Here is a 24,739-nt window from a genome sequence, read left to right on the forward strand (position 1 = left end):
CAATTAATAGTAAGTGAAAATTAAATAGCCATACAAACAACAACTTCTCTTATTTCGATTTGAACTCCAAAATTGCTGTTTAAACAATTGCTATGCTATCCTTTCCTGGTATTAGACTTGTGGTACATTTGATCTCTTTACTTCTTAGTGTCAGTGTTGTCCTGCTGTTTAACAGACTCTACCGACTCTAGTAAGAAAATGCTCAGGCCCTCATGTCCTAACAGCAAGAAAAGATGTGGGTCCTTACACTTTTCTCTTGTTTTGTGTTTATGGGAAAACAACTTTCTCTTGTGGCTTATTTTTTTAAATTTACTATCTTTAAGTAGTTGTAAAAAGATGTTGGCATCCAACAAAGCAGTTTATGAATACAATGCATCTTGAATGATGTCACATTTTCAATATTCTAACCTACCCCTCCTCTACCCACATCTTCTTTCAGTCTTCTTAATTTTGTAAGATATAGATTAAAATTTTTATTGTAGTCTCCCCACTAATCTCCTCTTCACATGTCTACTTCTTCTCCCTTGACAGCACTCCACCATTTTCAAGTATCTATTTCTTGGTTAATTTTGTTGTACTTTGACTCTCTTTAAACTCTCTGTTGAATCTACTGTATTTCAGTTAATAATTTTTTTATTACATACACCCTAGCATGTTTACTTATAATGGTGTAAGATAAATTTAGCTTTCACATATAAAGCTGTGTGGCCTGCACAGGGATGGCTGTAAGAGCCCTTACTGCTGTAATCAAAAATGTTTTCCTTTCACATTTTCTGATTCTAAATATGATAATTTCTTAGTTATTAATTTGTATTATCTTGAAAATTTACTTAGACATCTGCCAAGTAGATTTTATAACAGAGACTAAACTAATATTGATGAAAAATTGGTCAGACTCTTTCTAATTATTTAAGATTTCTATCTGACCAGTGTAGAAATATTAATTGATTAATTGATCTTTTAAGTGATCAAACTATTTGTTTTAATAGTCATATTTGATTAAGTTATATTGATCTTATCAAAGTCCTTGTGCAACTCCATTTTCTTCCAGCTGCTGGTCAATCCTTCTCCCAACTCTGAAAAAGTGCTAATGTTTTCCTTCCTCTACTCAGACCTAAGACAACAGTAACGGGCTTTAAGGGAATCACTCCTTGTATTTTATTTTGACGGGTCATGGGGCTTGAACTCTGGGCCTGAGCACTGTCCCCAGCTCAAGGTGAACACTCTACAACTTGAGCTACAGTGCCACTTCCGGTTTCTGGTGGTTTATTGGAGATAAGGGTCTCATGGACTTTCCAGACCAGGCTAGCTTTGAACCGTGATCCTATGATCTCAGCCTCCTGAGTAGCTGGGATTATAGGCATGAGCCACCGGCACCCAGCTCACTCCTTGTATCTTAAATTGTTGCTCTTTAATTCAGACTTGTATCAAATTGCTACTGAACTACTGCTTGAAAACCACAAATCTCCTACTAATTCTTTACTCTGAGGAATTTTAATGAGCCTAAACAATATTTTAATCCTTGGAAAGTTTATAAAAACTGCTCATACAAACTATGATACCTGTTGTAAGAAATTTTTCTTTTCTTCTGCATCTTATGTATTTCACATTTGCTTATTAGAATAATAATATCTTAAATATACAAAATCATTTGAGCCCAAATGACATAACCCATAAATCAATAGAAACTATAGCAATTTCTTCAATAAAGATAATTAAAATTATAAAAATAAGAAGTATAGTATACTTAAGATATTTTTGTTCAAATAAATGAAAAACTAATTCAAATTAAAATAACTTTTAGAATGGAGGTACAGAGGGTGAACAAAACAGCATTTGTAATCACCTGACACAATGTTGAAGATGACCTATACAACTTGTGTGTGGGATGGAAGGGAACAACTGGAAGAGAGAAGAAAAGCATGATATTGTCCAAAAAGAAATGTAATCATTACCTGACTTATGGAACTGTAACCCCTCTGAACATCACCTTTATAACAATAATAAAGAAAACTTTTTAGCAAAGGTCCTATTCATTTTCTTTATTTACACTATGTTTCTATTTTAAATGAACAATTTTATAGAACTTGAGTTCTCTTCTCAGTTGAGGAAAAAAGTTGTGGCTCAGATATACACGAGAACTATTGTAAATGTCATGCACACCTACAAGAGTGTGAATTTATATTATTTCCAGAAGAAACTTCCAATAGCATGAGAATGCATCATTGGATTTGGACCAATATTAAATTACTGATTTTTCAGTGATTTCATACCTTAAAAATACATATCCATTGTGTATGAAGTTAATTATAGATGTGTTTTCAAGTTAAGCACTAATAACTTGTAATCCTAGTTACACAGGTGGCTGAGATCTGAGGATCACATTCTGAAACTAGCTCAGGCAGGTAAGTCTGTGATTTATCTCAAATTGACCACAAAAATACCAGAAATGAAGTTGTGCTTCAAGTGGTAGAGAACTAAGCCTTGAACAGAAATGCTAAGGTACAGCCTCAGACTCTGAATTCAAGCCCCAGTACCAACACATACCTGCCACACACACATAAGGAATTGTCGTTTAACAAATTGAGAGTTTTTAACTGAGTAGTTTCTATGCTTGATCAATTCTCATTTTTTCCTTTGTATGGGAAATTATTTTTATTTGTATTTTGTTGTTTTTTGTTGTTGTTGTTAATAATTATTTATGCAACTTGAACTCGGGTCCTAAGTGCTGTCCCTGAGCAGTTTCACACAGGGCTAATGCCCTACCACTTTGAACCAAAGAACTATTTCCAGTTTTCTGGTGGTTAATAGGAATTAAGGGTCTCATGGAGTTTCCTGCCCTGGCTGGCTTTGAATTGTGATCCTCAGATCACAGCCTCCTGGGTAGCTGAGATTACAGGTATGAGCCACCATCTCCTGGTGGGAAATTATTTTTATAAAAGATTAATACATTCTAGCTCTTAGATGGGTACTGCTAGATCAAATGGCAGTACTACAAAATCTTCCTTTAAGGAAATTACCATGTAATGTGGGAGAAAAGACAAGTAAATAAATCTTTATATTACAATTTGAAACTTGCTGAAAAGCAGCTTCTAGTATCATCCTGTCCACACAAAAATCACATAGCTCAAACCAGGAATGTCAGTATAGCCTTCCTAGTAAAACTGAAGCCTCAGTAATGATGGATTCAAGTTGAAGGGGAACTTATTAGTAAGAATTAAAAGACTCAAGTCTCAGTATTTATAGAATTTTGAGCAAAGCTCTTCTGTTATCAGTTTATTTATATAACAAAATGCCTGAGATGATTAAGTTTAAAGGACTAAGTTTTATTTTGATTCATCACTTAAAAGTTCTATTCTATGCATGGGCAGACATTGCTTTTAGGTTTTCAGTGGGGGTGACCAATGAAGAAGACAATATCTAGGAATGTGTGGTAAATTAAAATCATTCAATTTCTGGCCAGAAAGCAAAAGAAGAAATAAAACAGGACAGGTTTTAAGTTTTCAGAATTTCCCTTCTCCAATTAACCTCCGATGATGTACTTTTTTCTTTTTTGAAGGTTCTCAATACCATCACCTTTAATACCATTCCTTTAATACCTTGTTCTGTTGAGGACATTCAGTGTCTAAACTAAAGTAGTATTAAATAATTTTCAACATGATTTTATAATCTAACACATGTTTCTGTAAACTACTGATATTTGCAGAGACCATAAGTCTAGTGCTGTCTACATAAGTACATGTTCATGAGCAGCTCATTCAAATAGCTCTGCATTAGAAGAAATGTATTTCAATATACACAAAGCATTCATATACATATTTTCCATGTACTTTAGTCATGTTTCAATCCACAAGGAGCCAGTGTTTGTAATGTTATAAATTGATTGCAAAGTGGCCATTCAAAGATTACATTTCCATATCATTATTACATTTATCAATATCAGATAGCCAAAATTAAGAATTCATTTATCAGATGATACAGTACATTCTGAAAACTCTATCTTCTTTGTAATATAGTCAAACATTACATTCCAATTTCATAGGTTAAAAAGAGGATACCTTCTGTTATAGTAAACACACAAGCTACATTTAATATTAAAGAACATGGCATATATTTCTACTAACCAAAGATCCTGACAATGTCTTCTGTAATTGATATGCATTCATTGATTAAAAATGTATTTTTTAAAAACTTATGGTCAACATAAGCACTAAAGTAGTTGAATTTATAAGGCAAAATTTGAATGATTTTGTAGTTCACATGTAGTACAATACTTAGTAGTTCTGAAGAAAGATTCGAGAACACAATGCCAAATCCCAAATCCCATAGCAATAGAAGATTTGAGTTATTGTCATTTAGACTCATTAACCTTATCTGTATACAAGGGTATCAGACTGAAATAAATTTCATGAAAGATTTAGGTCCTTCAGACAAAAAAAAGCACAAATAACAATTGCAGAAGTTACATAAATACATACATGTCTATGTACATATATATATGTAGCTATGTATATATTTATACAATAAGTATGCACATATTAGTTCTCTGATTCTTTCTAATTTTTCCTTGAGTCTAGTCATCATAATTCTAATTACCTATAAACTTTTTTTTTGTCAGCCGTGGGGCTAGAACTCGGTCTGAGAGCTCTCTCTCAGCTCTTCAGCTCAAGACTAGTGCTCTACCACTTGAGCTACAGTGCCACTTCTGGTTTTCTGGTGGTTTACTGAAGATAAGAGTTTCACAGACTTTCCTGCGGAGGCTGGTTTTGAACCATGATCCTCAGATCTCAGCCTCCTGAGTAGCTAGGATTACAGGTATAAGCCACTGGCGCCCAGCACTATAAATGTTTTCCACAGAAAAGTAATCAGTATGCATCAGGCATATTTAATTTAAAAGTGATTATATAAGATCTGGAACAAATTTAGGGAAGAAAAGATGGAAAAAGCCTTAAATGAGAATTCAATATGGAATAGATTTCATCCACACTTGAAAACAAATTCTGGAGGTCTGGAGGAAGATGGCAGAGGAGAAGCTGGAGGATAAACAAGCTCTCTCATAGAAAGCAGTTTTAGTGTTCCAGTAAACAGGCCTAAGCTAAAGAATCACACCAAGTGTGCCAACGCAGTACAGAGAGTTTAGCCAGAGAGGAAAAATCCAGGCAGCTTGATTAAGGAGATAGATCTGAGTAATTTCCAGTGTCCACCAAGGTAGTGGGGGCAGCAGCTGCTGCAGCCAATATATCAACAGAGAGAGCCTGGAAAATAAGGTGCCCAGATGCAGTGTGCGAGCAGATACTACTCACTGCCACCAAGCACTGACAAGGAGTAGAAATCTTCATCCTGCTTATCACAGACCATGGATAGCCTGAAAACTAAGAGACTGGCTTGAGTATACCCAACACATCCTTACTCCTTCTCATAGAGCAGCAGTAGGAATCTAGCCCCTTCTCACCACCAGAGAAAAACTCCATATTTGGTATAGACAAAGGCCTGGTCTGAGCAGCTAACTCCAACTCAGGCCTTGGAAGAAAACAATAAGACCCATTCAACAGATCACAAGAACCTGCCCTGTCTTGTACACTTACACACAGAGGAAAGTAACCCTTCCCAGGCAAAGGGAGCTCCGTCCCTGGAGGAGTGACTTTCTTCACCAGGTAAACAGAGCCATAGGCTGCCCCCACTTCAGTGTAGGCAGCAGACTAAGCAGGAGGGGTAAAAGAAAAACAACTGAAACTCACAAAACATAAATTCTGAGAATGGCTCCAGGCTGGGCTCTGTGAGTGTCTCTGGAGCTAGCTCCTCAGGGAAAAGCTACTTTTTGCTGATAGACTTCAAGCCCACCCACAACCTAGCCTCATCACAGCAACTCCAAGCTAGAAGAAACAGACATATCCCTCTTTTGTGATAATCTAAGCAGATCTCACTCCCACTGAACTAGCCTGGGAAGAGGATCACAAAGTCCTAGGTAATGCAGAGCTTCTTTCTGCGTGTTCAAACAAACTGACCTAAGAAACCAATCAAGCCACAGGAAAACCAAACACCACAAGAAGACCAGAGTTTCCACCAAGAGACTGGTTAAGGACACAGGAGAGATACAAGATCCTCCCCACCCTCCAAAAAATCAAACAACTCTTTTTTCTACCTATTTTTATTTTTATTTTTTTCAAATGTTTTCTATTTTTTTCTCTTTCATAATTTTTACTTTAGGTGTGTGCAGGTTTTATTTGTTTGCTTTTGTTTTTGTTTTTTAAAAATCTCTTGTAACCTTTTGGTTCTTTTTTTTATGACTTAATTGCTATTCTGCTCATCTCCAGATATATACTCTTCATAGATTATTAGACCTTATCCTTCATTGTGTGCATACTTAATTCAGAAATGAATTACTTATCTCACAACCTCTTAGGCTTAATTCCTTTATTAGTTGTATTATTTCTTTTTTACTTATATAATTTTAAGTATTCCATTTTCAATTTTTAATTCTTTATTTTTTCTTTTTTTTCATTTTTATCTCTCTCCTCTCATTCAGTCCTTTTCTTCTAGAAGTATTATTTCTTTATAGTTACATAATTTCTAAATGCTTCATTTTTTAAATTTATATTTTTGTTTTTCTTCTTTTTCTTATTTTGTTAACTCTCACCTTTTATTCTGTTATATCAATTTCCTCTCTGAAATTAGGGCTTGATTAAATTCACACTTTTTACTTCTCCACATTCCTCTGATCTTATTTTTCCCCACAATTCTCCCTAAACCTATTAATTTATGGTCTGCTGAATCCCTCTTTGATATTCTTAGCCCAGTAATCCATAATTATTTGATTTTGGATTCGATTGTATATGTTGAAATAGATTGTATCTACAGCCATTTTGACTGAATTAATTAATCTGTGCAACTACAAGATTCTGGTTGATGCTTTCCTTAAAATAATGTTCTATTGTGAAATTGATGTTATTTTCATACCAAATGGGTAGAACAAACAAGAGAAGCACAAGAAAAATGGTAAGTCCATGTATCTCAACTCCCACTTAATGAATAATCCAGAGCAGCGTTTCCTAAAAGCTCTACAAACACTACTGGTAAACATGGTGAATGAAAAGATTGAAAGCCTGCAAAGGACTCATTGTGAGCGTGAAAGAGAGCAAGACAAGGCTAACCAAAGACTAATAGAGGAACTTCACAAGCTTAATGAGGCTAACCAAAAAGTAATACAGGAATCTGGTGAGCATAAGGAAGCTAATCAAAGAGTAATACAGGAATAGCATGACCAAGATGAGAATAGAAAAAGATCAATAAGGCATTCATGGAATCCATAAACAGTGGAAGGAATCCAGGGAGGCCACAAAGGGAATGCTGAATGGAGCCCATCAGAAGAAAAGGGACTCCAATAAAACCATAACCAATCAATTAAGGAATTTGAAAAAAACCAACCAAAAAACCATTGGATACCAAATTAAGGAAGAAGTCCATAAATAAAAGGTCTAAAACAAAGCTACAACAAAGAATTTGAAGACATCAAAGCTGACCAATTAGAAGGACAGGAAAAAAAAAGTAGAAAGTTTGACAGTAGGTTAAACCATGCAGAAAATCTAATCTAGATGATTGAAGACAGCCTAGATAATATAGAGAAAGAACATACAACTATCCAAGACAAATCCAAGACAAATGTATTCAATACTTAGAAGAGACCATCAGAAGGCCTAATCTGAAGATAATGGGGGTAGAGAGGCACGTAGACACAGAGTTTAATGGCCTAGGAAATTTATTTAACAGGATCTTAGCAGAGAACATCCCAAACATGCACAAAAATAGGCCTATTCAGATACAAGAAGCTTGTAAGACCCCATATACACCAGACCAGAACAGAATATCCTACCATCACATTATAAAATGCACAAGCTCATTTCAGACCAAGGAAAGGATCCTTAAAGCTCTCAAGGAGAAAACATCAATCACCTATAAATGGAAATCAATTAGAATCAACTCAGATTTCTCAGCATAGACAATTAAAGCAAATAAAAGCCTGGGATGATGTATGCCAAACCCTAAAGACAAACAACTATCAACCAAGAATATTGTACCCATCTAAACTCTCCTTAATAACTGAAGGCCAAATAAAAACTTTCCATAGCAAAGAAAAATGGAAACAATATATCTCCACCAAACCAGCCCTACAAAAGATATTTGAAGATGTCCTACGCATAGAAAACCAACAAGACCACCATAAAGGTCAAGAAACTTCACACAAACTGAAAATTCAAGAACCAGAGGAAGAACCCAGTTGTCACAGCACCCAAGAATTTGGATAGCAATGCTTGATTTAAAAAAAAAATGTACTCATTATCTTGCCCATGTAATTGTAACCCCTGTATATAGTATTTTCACAATTAAAAAAAAAGAACTACCAAACAAGTCTCAGTACTAATGCTCAATATTAAGGGACTTAACTCTCCAATTAAGTGACATAGACTGTCTAGTTGGATTAAAAAGCAAGACCATTCTATCTGCTGCCTTCAAGAGTCATACTTTGCCAATAAAAACAAACATTCTGAAAATGAAACGCTAGAATAAAATCAACCAAGCAAATGGCCCCCATAATAAGTCAGAGTTGCAATCCTAATAGATTCAACTTGAAATTACTGAGAAGAGATAAAGTTGCTACATTCTATTAAGGGATCTCTCCTTAAGTAGGATATTACAATTCTATATATCTATTCACCAAACAATGGAGCACCCAAATTTATCCAAGAAAAACTATTTTCTCAAAAATCTCACATAAAACCAGAGACATTAATTGTTGGGGACTTTAAACAACACTAACCCCATTAGAGAGATCAATCTGGTGAAAATTCAACAGAGAAAACACAGATCTAAACAACTGCATAGATCAACTAGCTTTAGAGGACATCTACTAAATATTTCCCCAGCAGCATCAAATACACCTTCTTCTCAGCAGCACATGGGAAACTTTCCAAAATAGACCACATTATCTGTCACAAAGCAAACTTGTCCAAATTTAGAAATATTGAAATTATACCCTGCATTCTCTCAGACCACAAGGGAATAAAATAAGAACTTAAAAGCAAAAGCCACCAAAAAAAGTCCTGTAACATATGGAGGCTGAACAACACACTGTTGAACGACCAGTGGGTCATAGAAGACATAAGAAATGAAATTCAAATGTTCATGATATTCAACAAAAAATGAACACACAAATTATCAGGTTCTCTGGGATACAGCAAAGGCAGTACTCAGGGGCAAGTTTATAGCTCTGAGTTCCTACATCAACAAATTGGAGAGATCTGAAACCAGCAATTTAATGAGACATCTGAAGCTCCTTTAAAAAGAGCAGCAAGCTATACCCCAATCCAGTAGATGTAAACAAATAATTAAAATTAAATGAGATTTTAATGAATCAGGATCCAAAAAAACTAGAAAGAATCAACAAAACAAAAAGTTGGTTCTTCGAAAAAAATAAAATTGACAGACCCTTAGCAAATCTTAGACAAAGAAGATAATACAACCAAGTAAACAAACTCAGAGATGAGAATGGAAAAATCATCACAGAAACAAACAAGATTCAGAACATTATTAGGGAATACTTCACAAACCTTTATGCTAATAAGTTTGAGAATGCAGGAATGAATGGAGGATTTCAAGCAAATATCGACATGCCAAAACTTAACCAAGATGAGTTAAACCAAATTAACAGACCTATATCAATCATAGAAATAGAAACAGCAATAAGGGACCTCCCATCTAAGAAAAGTGTAGGACTGGTTGGATTTACAGCAGAATTCTACAAGGCCTTCAAAGCAAAACTCACACCAATACCCAGACTCTCCAATGAAATTGAAGGAGAAAGTTCACTGCTGAACTCTTTCTATGAAGCCATTGTAATCCTCATCACAAACCCAGGCAGGGACTCACACACACAAAAAAAAGAACAATAGATCCATTTCTTTGATGACCATTGATGCAAAACTTCTCAACAAAAATTTTGGCCAATTGACTTCAACAACTCATCAAAAACTTATACACCACGATCAAACAGGATTCATTTCAGGGATGCAAACCCGGTTCAATATATGCCAATCAATTAATATAATTCATGACATCAACCAGAGCAAGGATAATAACATATGATTATCTCAATAGATGCAGAAAAAGCATCTGACAATATTTAACACCCTTTATGATGAATGCTCTGGAAAAACTAGGAGTCCATGAGCATGCCTCAATATAATAAAGGCTGTATATGACAAACCTACAGCCAGCATTATACTTAATGGTGAAAACTAAAGCCATTTTCTCTGAACTCAGGAATGAGAAAAGGATGTCCACTCTCTCCATTTCTCTTCAATTTTGTATCAGAATACCTAGTTAGAGCAATAAGACAACATGCAAATATAAAGGGGATCCAAATAAGGAAAGATGAAGTAAAACTCACCCTCTTTGCAGATGACACGATCTTGTATTTACAGAATCCCACAGACTCCACTGCCAAATTACTCGAGCTGATTTAAAACTTTGGCAAAGTAGCAGGGTATAAAATGAACCCTCAAAAATGAATGGCTTTTCTGAAAGCCAACAATGAGAAGAGTGCTGCTGAAATCACGAAAGCAACTCATTTTGTAATAGTCCCACAAAAAATAAAATTCCTTGGAGTTAACTAGAGAAGTGAAGGACCTATAGGATGAAAACTTTAAAATCCTGAAAAAGGAAATTAAAGCAGAATTAAGGAAGTGGAAAAACTTCCCATGCTCCTGGATTGGGAGGATTAACATCATGAAAATGGCAAAACTTCCAAATTCAATGTGATACCAATCAATATTCCAATCTCATTCTTCAATTAAATAAAAGAAGCAATCCAAAAATTCATATGGAACAATCAAAGACGCCGAATAGCAAAAATGATACTTAACAGAAAGAACAGTGCTGGAGGAATAGCAATACCAAAGTTCAGACTCCAGTACAAAGCCATAGTAATCAAAACAGCTTGGTACTGGCACAAAACAGACCTGAGGACCAATGCAATAGAACTGAAGACCCAGAAATAAACCTACAAACCTATAGCCACCTAGTCTTCGATAAGGGAGCTAAAAAAAACAGAATGGAAGAAAGACAGATTCTTTAGTAAGTGGTGTTGAAAAAATTGGTTAAACACTTGCAGGAAACTAAAACTAGATCCCTCCATATCACCCAGCACCAGAATCACATCCAAATGGATCAAAGACCTTGAAGTAAAAGCAGATACCCTGAAAACATTACAAGAAGGAATAGGAGACACTCTAAGGCTCATTGGCACAGGCCTAAATTTTCTTAATAAAGACCCAGAAACACAACAAATCAGAGAAAAACTGGACAAATGGGATTGCATGAAACTTAGAGCTTCTGCAAGACAAAGGGCAGAGATAGCAAGATCAATAGAAAGCCCATGGATTGGGAGAAGATCTTTACTAGCCATGCAATGGACAAGGGTCTCATATCTAAAATATACTTGGAACTCAAAAAATTAAATCCCCCAAAACAAATCCTCAAAGAAACAACCTCCTGATAAATAAATTGGCTAAAAACTTAAAGAGAGTCTTCCATGAAGAAGAAATAAGAATGGCCAATAGATACATGAAGCAATGCTCAACTTAGGCAGCCAGAAAAGAAAGCAAACCAAAACAGCATTGAGATGCTACCTCACCTTAGTAAGCATGTCTATAATCAAGAAATCTAATATCAACACATGTTGGTGGGGATGTGGCCCAAAGGGAACCCTACTGTACTGTTGGTGGGAGTGTAAACTTGTTCAACCACTTTGGAAGGCAGTATGGAAATTCCTCAAAAGTCTCCACATAGAGGTCCCTGAGGACCCAGCAATCCTATTTTTGGGCATTTACCCAAATGATCACAAACATGGCCATACTAAAGCTACCAGCACAACTATGTTTATTGCAGCATTATTTACCATAACTTAAGATATGGAAACAACCCAGATGCCCCTAAGTAGATGAATGGATCAAGAAAAAAAATATATATATAACACAATGGAATTCTATGTCTCCATCAGAGAGAACGACACCGCCCCATTTGTTAGGAAATAGAAATACTTAGAAAAAATCCTGTTAAGTGAAGTAAGCCAGACCCAAGAAACAAAAGTTCCATGGTTTCCCTTATTTGAAATAACTAGTGTATATGTGTAGGTCAAGCAGAAAAGCTCAAATTCTATGTACATATGATCATATAAAATGATGCTAAGCAAAATGAACCCCAAGATAGGGAGACAAGAGGTTTTATATTTGTTGCTGTTGCTTTTAATGTACTTATTAGGTACTGTAATTTTTTAAAAAATTCTTTTGTATGTTTCTTCCCATGGTATACCTGCTGTTTTCACTGTATTTGATTCTGGTGCCCTGAATCTTATATATACATTTTTCTAATTTGGATGGTGAAGGGAAATAACAGAATGATTAAATAAGGATACAAGTTGACCCATTGTAGCAATGAAATGTACAAGACACTATGTTGAAAATGAACTTTACAGCTTCGGAGGTGAGAAAGAAGTTGAGGAAGTGGGGAAGGAAGGGAAAAACAAAGAAGGGGCAACAACGCTCAATAGGAAATGTACTCATTTCTTACTCATGTAACTGTAACCTCTGTGTACTGCATCATATCACAGAGGTTACAGTATATATGAGTCAATAATTCTGGTGACAAAATATGTTGTGTTACAAATTAGCAGATCAATCTAACTGCCTATTTCTCCACATTTAGTGTTATTTTCCAGGGAAGTAGCCAAAATTTACCTTCTTATCAACTGTAGAAGAATGAAGGTATACCAAATATAAAACTATAAACGAAACACCCAATGTTTTCACTGGTATATGGAAGGTAGGTCTGAAATAGATAAATTATCATGGACAAATTATATATATATATATATGTACATATATATATATTTACATACATATACCACACATATATACTTCATATAACACTACTCTAGCTATAAAAGTAAGAGTAAGAGAGGATAGAGAAATGGAAGGTAAGCAATTTTAAAGTGAATTGAAAGAACATATGAAGATATAAATCAAGTCGTTGATCAATAAGGGTTTAGGGTGAAGTCAGAAAAAAATAAAGCAATAGCATTATTTCAAGCAAAACACTATATATGCACCTCTGAAATAACATGGTTAAAAAAACCCTTAGTACAGTTGTAGCATACAGTAAAGGAAAAAAAAAAAAGAAAACCAAAGTAGGTTCTGCTGAAGTTGTCAAGGTTCCTTTGGGAGATAGTTAAGCTAACAACAATGTTTAGGGTGAATACGATCCAAATAGTTTATTTTCACACAAGAGAATAGAATGATAAAACTTGGTAAGAAGTGTTTTAAGAAAGGGAAAAGAGGTAAGAGAGTTTTATGGAGAATAAAATTGATTGAAATATACTTGTACAAATATGGAAATAGCACAATGAAATACCTTTTTTATAAAAATATTTGCTAATAGAATAATAAAGAAAAGGATAGGTATGCTTGTATTCTTAATTTAAGGTTATTGAGAAATGATTTAAGTTGGGAACTAATATATAATTCATAGTTGGAATTTTAGATGCATAGGCATTGTTGTCATATAATACTACATTGTGTCTACAGAAATGTAAATCCATGATGAATGTTTAGATTAATTTCATATCTCTCCACTCCAGCATTCTGTTTCCTCTCCATCACACTATAATGTTGTTACAGCTTACATAATAAAAAAACAGGACACAAGTTTTACAAACATTCTAAATTATATATCATCTTTTAATTTGTGCTTATGTAACACTAGACCCATCAGCAATCTCTAATTTTATATAGTTAGGAAAACTTAAAAACAACAAAAAAAGAGTTTTCATGTATTTCTTATATTTGATCCTGAACAAATACATAGGTATTTCTTTCAAATGTATTTTTGTTTATATACATGCATATATACATGTTAAACTCTGTGGTTCAAATATGTATGTAGTACTTTCAAAAACAAATTAAACTTAGAGAAAAATTATATTAAATGATATATTTGTGATACTGATAATGTCAAATGCCCATACTTTATGAGACATAACCCTTAGTGTACTCAATCCATACAAAACTGTGTGATAGGTACTGTTATCATTTCTATTATTCAAGGAGTAAAATTTAGAATTGAATTGATAACTTGTCCATGGCATATCTTATATTAGCCAAAGCACAATAATAGGACTTAATGTGACTCCAGGACTCATCCACTTTGCCAGTTAGCAGTATTGCTTCTTCTTCCTATATTTCCGTTTAGAGAATATCATTGTAGTTTTCTCTGCTTCTCAAAGAAAGTAGAGAACTTGTATGTGTCATGTCCTTTTGTTAATTGGAATCATATCATCTACATATAACGTTGCAAATATTGTTGCCAAACTGCTTGTCAGTATTATGAACCAAAATAGAACTCAATTAATTCAAAGGAAACAGAATTTATAACCAGTGTTTTGGAATTTTCTTTGGAGATTTTTGGAGTCAACTGCTATGTGTCTGTTCCCAGCACTTGTAATTATGATTTTATGTATGATGTATCAGAGCAGAAATTTTCCTTAAGTTAGTCTTAAAATTTACCTTAGATTATTGCTAACTCTCTATTGCCACAGGAAACAATGCATTGTATATTTAAATTAATTACTTAAATATATATATATATATATATACACATGAATATATGGCCTAATTATCTGATATAATTCCCAAAACTTATAAAAGAGCAAAAGTGTGTTTTGTCTCTGAGTGTTGGAGGTTTCAATCCATGGTCAGTTAGAACTCTACTTTGATGGTGATACTAAAATTAACTGGGATGTTTTGATTAAAATTGTAAATAATATATTTTCTAGAGTTCCATTTGAATCCTTTAAAATCAATGTGTATTCAGAACAAAAAGATAAAATTGTATTTACATAAATTTAAATAATTAAAACAAATATATATGAAACATTTTTTCTCATATTGTTCCTGTTGTTCTTTTATACACATATTGTAGGTAGGTAGGTAGATAGATAGATAGATAGATAGATAGATAGATAGATAGATAGATAGATAGATAGATAGATAGATAGATAGATATCTTAAAATCTGTCATCCCATCTACTCAGAAGGCTGAGACCTGGAGGACTGAGGTTTGAAATCAGCCAAAGGAAAATCTTAAAGCCTCCATTTCTAATTAAAAAGCTGAGTTGGAAGTATGGCTCCACCTGAACAAATAAGCTGATCAAGAGCAAACCCCTGATTTTGAACATGGTCCCAACATAATCACAGAAAATTCTATCTCTCCTCTCTCTGTCCCTTCCTTCCTTCCTTCCTTCCTCCCTTCCTCCCTTCCTTTCTTCCTTCCTTCCTTCCCTCCTTCCTTCCTTCTTTCTTTCTTTCTTCTCTTTCTTTCTCTCTCTCTGTACACACACACACATATGGATGTTGGCATACATAAATATGTACACATGAATAATATACAATTTGCCGGAAAAGAAACATATTAGGTGAGAGAAATATGTCAAAATTTGGAAATAGTAGTGATTCCCCTTTTCAAAATCTTCATTTATTTATCTCTTGTCAAGATGAAGGTGAAAGGATAGATATGTAACTCTTTCCTTCTCTCAATGATTTCCTAAAGATTAAACTTTGTATGTAGACATAATCATGTCTACACATATCTACTATCTTACATTTTGCTAACTTGGCTAGTATTAAGATTCTTATAGCTACCTATCTATTTGAAAGGTAAGATCTAATTAATCAGCACTGTCAGCCTACTCTCCCAGAGAGACACCTGAAAAGTTGGTTATATCACAAACCTTTCCAAGATTTTCTTGTGATATTTGCTTAATAGGCGTTAATCCTCAAGGATGTCAGTTTTTAAGATGTAACTTTTTTCATGTTGTTCATTCATCTTTCTCTTTCTTTTGCCAAGATATTAACTCCTTCAAATTACTCTTTTCATTTTATGTGTCATCACTTTTCTCAAATTTAAAAGATGCTATTGATGACAAGAGTTCAATTCAAATATAATTTTCTTCTCCTTTTGGCATAAAGAGGCAATTAATTTTTTTTCCTGTCTAATACCAAATATCCATTATAATTTTCTCTTTTAAAAATCAGAAATAATTCTTTATTCACTCTCTAAAATATTATTACATGAATCTTATCTTTCAAGTTCTCCATCCTCAAATCCTTATAAATATAATTTAGCAAATATTCATATATGTATACATAATTTAACATCAAATATATATGTAAATATCAATATTATATATATATACTTATTATAAGTATATTAGAACTTAATAAAATATATTATATAGGAATTATCTCATATAAATCTTATACTCTTGGCCTGGATGCTGTCCCCTCAGCTCTTCAGCTCAAATCTAGTGCTCTACCACTTGAGCCACAACACTACTTCTGGCTTTTTCTGTTTATGTGGTGCTAAGGAATCACAACCAGTGCCTCATGCATGCAAGGCAATTTCTTCTTTAAGTTTTCAAACACAGCTAAGAAGTGAAAAGTCTCATTCCATCAAATGTTCAGAATTTTAATATGTTGTGGATTTGATCTTTAGAAATATTAGTGTTGTTTTCTCAAATATTCAACCCATTATTGGTTAGTGTCAAAACATATTTCATTCACATTTTTATGAGGAGAGGAGAGTTTATTTTATTAGTTTTATAAAAATGTATGCAAAGCAAAACAGGTAATATTAAATTTACAAAAAAAATCTCCCTTCCCCACTTTCCATTTTGGTACTGGGAACTGAACTAAGGGCCTCATGCATAGTCTATCACTCCCCTACTACTGAGCTTTATGTTTTTATTGTAGCTGTGGTTGAGGTAGAGTCTTACCAATTTGCCCAGGATGACCTTGAATTAACAGTCCTCCCACTGCTACAACCTAAGTAGCTGGGATAATTGCCATAACTCCCATTCCTGGTTTTTTCATTTATTTTTAAGGAGAAAGCATATGGTTGATATTCATCATTGAGTCAACCAATAAAAATACTTTTGTAGAAAAGCAAAACCAAACATTTAGTACAAAATTATTCCATAATTAAATTTTGCCCAATAAAAAGTAGTAAACTTAATAATAAACTTGATATAAATGATTGTTAATTTAAATTTTTGTCCTTGATCATTAGCCAGTCAAACATGGAGGCATATAATAGGATATAGCATTTTATTGTTATAATTCAGAGTTTATTAAGTATCCTTGAGAGCCTGGGAAGGTCACTTGATAGAGTGCTTGCCTAGCATACAGTCAGTACCACATAAACAAAGAAAACCAGAAGTGGCACTGTGGCTCAAGGTAGAGTGCTACGTTTGAGCAAAAGAAGCCTAAGGACAGTGTCCAGGCCCTGAGTTCAAGCCCCAAAACTGGCAAAACAAAAAAAAAAAGAAGTAACCTTGAGATTGATATTTTTAGAAAAGATAGGAAGGATTAGATATTTGGAACATGAGTTATGATACAGACTTACCCTTCAGGAAGCTCAGGATCTAGAAATAACCATTCAAGGCTGTCTCAGAGGGGGAACAAAATGGCCAAACTTTTTTTTTAATCTAATGATAAATCATTTGGATTGTGAATAGCATTATTAAACAGTCATATGCTTTATGTTATATTTGGGATAAAATAATTACCCCTATTACTACAGTTACATTTTCACAAAACTATATTCACACATACATATACATAATTCTCATAAACTATCATGAATTTACTTCATGAATGGGACAAATAATAATGTGCAGTTGTTATACATTGTTTAATAATGAAACTTTTGTAAAACACAACAATAAAATTATAATTTTGATAACAATTTTTACTTTTTTGAGAAGTGTTTTCTTGCATTATAATTTCCTTGATTTAGAAAATATAATACTTCATGCAAAAATTTGGTATGCAATACTGTCTTCGGCTGATTATATTTGTATCTACTAGGAAGCCTTTGGCGAGAGAAATAGTTATAAGGCAAAACACTTGTCACAAAAATAAATAGCTTAGGGGCTGGGAAAGTGGCTCAGTGGTAGAGTGCTTGCCTTACATGCATGAGGCCCTGGGTTCGATTCCTCAGCACCACATAAGCAGAAAAAGCTGGAAGTGGCACTGTGGCTCAAGTGGTAGAGCACTATCCTTGAGCTGAAGAGCTGAGGGACAGCGCCCAGGCCCAGAGTTCAGGCCCCACGACCGGCAAAAAAAAAAAAAAAATAAAATAAATAAATAGCTTAGCAGTGTACGAAAATATAACATTTTATGTTATGTTCAAGATTTTAGCAAAGCATTTGGTGCTAATAAACAAAGATTATATATCTTATATAATATTTTATGTCTTCTAGCCAAATATTTTAATATTAAATAAGAGCCGGGCTCCGGTGGCTCACGCTTGTAATCCTAGCTACTCAGGAGGCTGAAATCTGAGTATCTCGGTTCAAAGCCAGCCCGAGCAGGAAAGTCGGTGAGACTCTTATCTCCAATAAACAACTAGAAAGCCAGAAGTGACACTATGGCTCAAATGGTAGAGAGCTCACCTTGAGCTGAAGAGTGCAAGGACAGTGCCCAAGCCCAGAATTCAAGCCCCACTACTGACAAAAAATAAAAAAAGAAGGCTAAATAAATGTGAATGTGGATAAATTAGAAATGTATTTTAAGTACATTTTCTATCTATAGTAAAATGCTTGGTAAATTTATGTGTACTTCCTGTGTTTGTGAGTGTCAGTTGTGGGGCTAGAACTCAGGATTAGGGCATTGTCTTTGGGCACTAGCCTTGAGCTAGTTGACTCACAGCTCCACTTCAGGCTTTTTTTTGTACTTGACTGGAGATAATAGTCTCATGATTGAACAAGCTTACATTCCCACCAATGTGTAATATAGTTCTCTTTTGGCTGCACCCTCACTAACATTTGTTATTATTTGTTTTCTTGAAATGACAATTCTAAATGGGATGAGGTGGAATCTCAGCACGCTTTCTCTCATTACCAATATATAGAATGTGCCTATAAATGTGCAAGTAAACATGTTGAGTGGCATGCAAGTAGCTCCAAATGAATTAACTGAATTATGATAGATGCTATATAGAGTTTAAATACTACGATCTTTTTAGAAAGACTAAGTCAAAGCCCAACAAAATAAGCACCAAGTATTGGGTACTTGCAATGGGAGGTTGAGTCAAGGAGAGAGGATGAAAAATGAGGGGCAGAGGGGTAGAAGGAAGTCAAGAATTCATTGTATATGCCTCAAAATTGAAAAATGTGACCAAAAGGTTGGGTCAAAGGGGGAATGAGATTTTTGAAGCAGGTGACCCAGATCAAGATGCATTATATTCATATACTGCTTTGTAAAATGATATCTCCCTTGTACAATTTCTAAAAGATAAAAAATAAAATCTCATGGACTTTCCTGCCTGGGGTAGATTCAAATCAAGATCCTTAGATATTAGCCTCCTGAGTAGCTGGTATAACAGGTATGAGCCACTGTCACCAGCTCCTGTGTACATTTTAGAGTTCTAAATTTCAAACACTATGATTATTAGAGAGACATTTCAGGTTTTAATACAAAGAATATTTACACATATAAGTATATATCAAAATATTTCAAAATGGAAAGCTTTAATATCGATTCCAAGCCTAACACCATGAAGTTAATTGCACTGACTCAAAATACATGCTTTTAATGACAAAAATCAGAGTACCTTGTCATAATAAACAATTATAATTACAATTTCCAACATATATCAGACAAATGTAATGTACAAAACAAAATGGTCTTAAATATAAAAAGATAACATGAAATGCAAATTACAGAATATAAGCATTTTCTAATAATATTTAGAGCTTTTCATATATAATTTGGGATAGATTAGCATACATTTATGAGAAATATTATACAAATTTCACTCATCTTTCCTAGTGTCTCTCAGTGGTATTATTTGTAAAAATATTCCATAGTGCCTCTCAGTAACAATAATTTATGCTATAATGTAAACAGGATATTGTCTCTGAAATGATCCATGGATCTTTTTCAGATTTATTGTTTTATTTATGTTCGTGTGTGTGTGTATTCAACATTATGTTATAAGTCCTTTCATTTAGCACAATAATCAACAAAATAGTAAAGATATATCTAACTATTGATATCTATTTAAATATCTATACATCTATATATATGTATATATAGTTATGTATATTTATGTGCTTTCTCTGGGGCTTTTCCACTCAAAGCTTGATTCAGAACTTTAATTCTAAATTTCAGAAGTTTAGGACAAAATTATCATGGACTTTTTTGTTCTCACTGGCTTTAAAATGTAATCCTCAGATTTAAGCCTAGTGAGTAGCTAAGATTATAAACATGAGCCACTGACCCCCAACCCAAATGCCTTAATATTTTTAATGAACTTACAGTAACAGCAAGTGTTTGATCAGGGTCAATATAAATATTTTCTGGTAAGGCCTACATAAACACACTTTTGGCTTTGTGTGTCACCAGATTTCAGTGACAGTACAGTACTCAATTCTATTTGTGACGCAAAAATACTAGAGAAATGAATAAAACTCTTCTTTAGTAAGATCATATATAAAAATGTAAGTCTTGTCTTGGATTTTACTAAGATCTTTGTTGACAGTCCTGGAGGAACATCAATTCCAAATTTCAAACTATATTTTAAAGCTGTGGTTATAAAATCAGCTTAGAACTGGCACACAAACAGGATGGAGGACCAATGGAATAAAATTGAAGGTGCAGAAATGATCCCACAGACCTATAGTCACCTAATATTGGATAAGGAAGCCAAAGATATGAGATGGAAGAAAGATTGCCTCTACATTAAATGGTGCTGGTTAAACATGTGCAGAAAACTGAAGTTAGATCCGTATATATCACCCTGCACCAGAAGCAACTCCAAATGGATCATAGACCTTGAGGTAAGATCAAATACCCTGAAAATATTATAGGAAAGGATAGGGGATACACTAGCCCTTTGGCACAGATCAAAACTTCCTAAATAAAGATCCAGAAACACAACAAATGAAAAATTGTCTGGATAACTGGGATCACATTAAACTGAATAGCTTCTGCATGGCAAAGGACATAGCTAGCAAGATAAATAGAAAACCCACAGATTGGGAGAAGACGTTCAGTAGCTATACAACAGTCACATAAACAACCACCCTTTAATAAGTGTGCTAAAGAGTTAGAAAGAGACTTCTCTGGCAAAGAAATAAGAATGATCAATAGACACATGAAGAAATGTTCAACATCTCCCGGGAGAAAATGAGGGAGGAGGTGACAGTATTTAGAAAGAAATGTACTCATTCCTTTATATGTAACTGTAATCCTCATTCATCAGCTTAAGAATAAAAATTTTAAAGTTAAAAAATAAATAAAAGTATAATGACTAAAAACAAAGAGAAATGCAAATAAAAACTACAGTTAGATTCTACCTAATCCCAGTTAGCATGGCCATTATCAGGAAAACGAATAGTAATGGATGCTAGGGGATGTGGGCAAAAGGGAATGTTACTACAGTGTTGGTAGGAATGTAAACTGGTTCAACCACTCTTGAAAGCAGTATGAAAGTTGCTCAAAAGGCTCCACTGTGACCCAGAAATCCTACTCTTGGACATTTACCCAAATGAGCATAAACAAGGCCACACTAAAGATACCGATATGCTATGTTCATTGCAGCATTGTTTATCATAGGCAAGATATGGAATCAGCCCAAGTGCCCCTTAGAAGATGAATGGATCAAGAAAATATGGTATATATGCACATTGGAATTCTACTCATCAGTCAGGAAGAATAATATTATACCATCCCTAAGGAAATGGAAAGACTTGAAAAAATATATTAAGGGAAGTAAGCCAGACCCAGAGAAACATAGCTTACCAGATTTCCTTCATTTGTAGTAGCAAGAATGTGCCTACAAATCTACAAGTAAACTTAATATTTTGGTTGGCTCTTCCATTGGGCCAATATAGAAAGCAAGATAACTTGCTAAAATCCTATATAAAATAATTTCCAATCACAGAAATTATGTTAGCTATGACAACAATGTCAGGCCAACTTTACAGAAGTTGTACACTCAAATTTGTCTAATTGCATATAAATAGGAATAGTACTTTTTATCCTACAAGTTGTCTGAATGCCTTCAACTGAAATAAAGTCACTTTATGAGTTAGTTGTTGGCCAAGCAAAACTCCAAATTAAACCAAAAAAATACTCAATATCAGAGATTTTGGGAACATGATAACCCTGGGTTAATATTCAGTATAAAATAGATATTTAAAATGCAGATGATGAGAATACATTTTGAATTAAACAAATGTAATGAACATTCTTAAAGTTTTTTCAAAATTGTTTATGCAGTAAACAGTATTTTTTTTACTACTCATATGTCTCAGTTTTATTTATACACTGAAAAGAATTATGCTTAAGCATCTATCTATAAAATAGACTAGCAAACACAGTAGATTATCTTTCCATGTGTTATTTACTATCACACATTTGCATATACTCTGTTCATGGAAATTATATGAGTAGAGCTTAATTTTGAGAATAAAAGTGTAAAGTACAATGCATTTACATAGTTACTTGCTATTTGCTTAATTAATGATATCTTATATCGGTGCAGTAGTGTAATCTTCAATCTACTCTCTGAGAATAAAGTGAAAATTATTCTATGACCCTCAAAATACTGTGCTATAAAACCACATTTCAGGACATGTAATATAGATTTGATAGAAAAAGAGAATCAACTGAACTTCAAAACAAAACATCTAAGTATAAAAAAGAGAGAATCCAGCATGATAAGATCCTCTACATAATGTAGTAAGTACATATTGCATTGTGGTAAGTAAATGATCTCTACAAGATTGTCTGGTGAATGTGTTTGTAGTACTCGCAATGACAATACATCACATTTTATGTTATTTGATAAGCTACATGTGTCATTTTTATCATCCTTAAATTAGTACTTTTCCAAGAACTAGAAGAGATATGTATTTAATTCCACAAATATCAGGCTAGAGAGACACTACATAATATTATAGCCATAACTTTAAGAATGAAAATATCTTACTATTTTAATCTATAAAGACAGGTAAGGACCAGCATGAAAATTGGAGCTTGGGAATATTCCAAGGACAAGCAATAAGTGATTGATCATTGATTTATCAAAATGATGAAGTTCTATGTAATTAACTCAAGAAGTTTATTATGAGTGTGAATTATTATTAAGAAAAATTTCCCCAACATGAATGAACTATATTCATTCTGAACAATTAAATTATAGATAAAATGAAATGTTAATATCAATTTATTTCTCTAGCATGTTAAAATAATAAATTACTAATCACATTCAAAAACTATTATTTCAATGACACAAATGTAAATACTAATTCTGTCATCATCAAAGATTTCCTTATTGAGTTTGATATGAATTCTTCAAAGTTATTTTAGGATCTTGGCCATTTGAATTACATGATGCAAACTGAAACCATCACATTTAATTTGTAAGAAATCTAGGTTGTCTCAGCATGGCTTGGCATTCACTGTTCCATCATTACACTCCAGGTTCTTTTATTTGGGTGGATTTGGCCAGTAGAGTGAATTGGCCAATAGAAAGCCATATGGTGCATTGTTCAAAACTATATTGCATTGTGAGTCCTAGCTTGGCCACCTTTAAGTAACTAAATATCAGGAGTGGATCCATGTAATTTTCCATTGGACTAATTACTGGAATAATAACTAAACTTAATTCATTTTCTTTTTTCTAGAAAATTAGAAGAGTTTAAACATAGACGTGCAAATAGAGGATAGAAAGGATATTAAAGAGAGTGATACCTTAGGTTCACTCTGTGTTTACCTTTAAAGAAGCAGTCTTCATTGTGAACAATGGTTATCTTTTGCTTTTTCAGACACGCTGCTCTGTGTACTTCACAGTGGTTTGCATAGAATTCTCCATCAGACCCACACACAGGTTTATAATGCCGTTTGCAATGATCCATACAGGCACATTCTACATGGCCTGTCTCTCTGTTGATTACACAGTATCTTCCCAAGCCACAATACTTGTTTTCACAAGATCCAAAAAAGCCATCCTGAATAAGAAATTCTGAAAAAAAAACACAGAAAATCATTTGTTTCCAATGTTCAAATACTAAATACATTTGACTATATCAAATACTCAGCATGTTCTAAATAGTCTTAGAAAGTCAAAGTCCTTGCACTGATTTTGGGCAGGAGAGGCTGACAACAAAACCCATAGACAAAGTTTTTCTAAAAGCTCTCAACATTCTTTCTTAGGTTCTCTCCTTGAGCTATATTCTCTTTTATCAGAAAACTCTGAGTTTTTTTTTATTGTGAACATACTGTACAGCGGGGTTACAAGATAGTGGGCAAGATAATGAGTATATTTCTTATCAAGCATTGCAGCCTCCTCCTTTGTTTACTCTTCACATCCCTTCCCAGCCTTCCCCTGTACCCCACGTAATCCTCCCCCCACCAACAAAGTGGTAAAGTTCATTTTCGACATGACAACTTGTACTTCTCATTGTTGCAACCGGTACGCCTGTATCCTTAAACGATTTGTTTTTCCCCTTCTCCTCCACAAATTATACCGACATCAAATATAGTGAAAGCAGGGGTTATACTGTGGGGGAGGGACATACAAAGCAACAAAGAAATAATCTTTTAAATGCCTTAGAAACAAA

The 24,739-nt window shown here is 33.9% G+C and overlaps 1 protein-coding gene across 3 annotated transcripts in view; it reads right to left on the minus strand.

Annotated features, from left to right (window-relative positions):
• The window catches only part of Fstl5 (follistatin-like 5), a 790,918-nt gene that overhangs the window by 495,667 nt on the left and 270,512 nt on the right, over positions 1 to 24,739 (minus strand). For all 3 annotated transcript variants that reach the window (XM_013031832.1, XM_013031833.1, XM_013031834.1), the window contains exon 3: positions 23,893 to 24,141. In XM_013031832.1, the coding sequence (XP_012887286.1) occupies positions 23,893 to 24,141 (249 nt within the window). The remainder of the gene's footprint in view (positions 1 to 23,892; positions 24,142 to 24,739) is intronic.

This window comes from Dipodomys ordii, unplaced genomic scaffold, assembly GCF_000151885.1.
Source record: "Dipodomys ordii isolate 6190 unplaced genomic scaffold, Dord_2.0 Scaffold145, whole genome shotgun sequence".
NCBI classification, from domain to species: Eukaryota; Metazoa; Chordata; class Mammalia; order Rodentia; family Heteromyidae; genus Dipodomys; species Dipodomys ordii.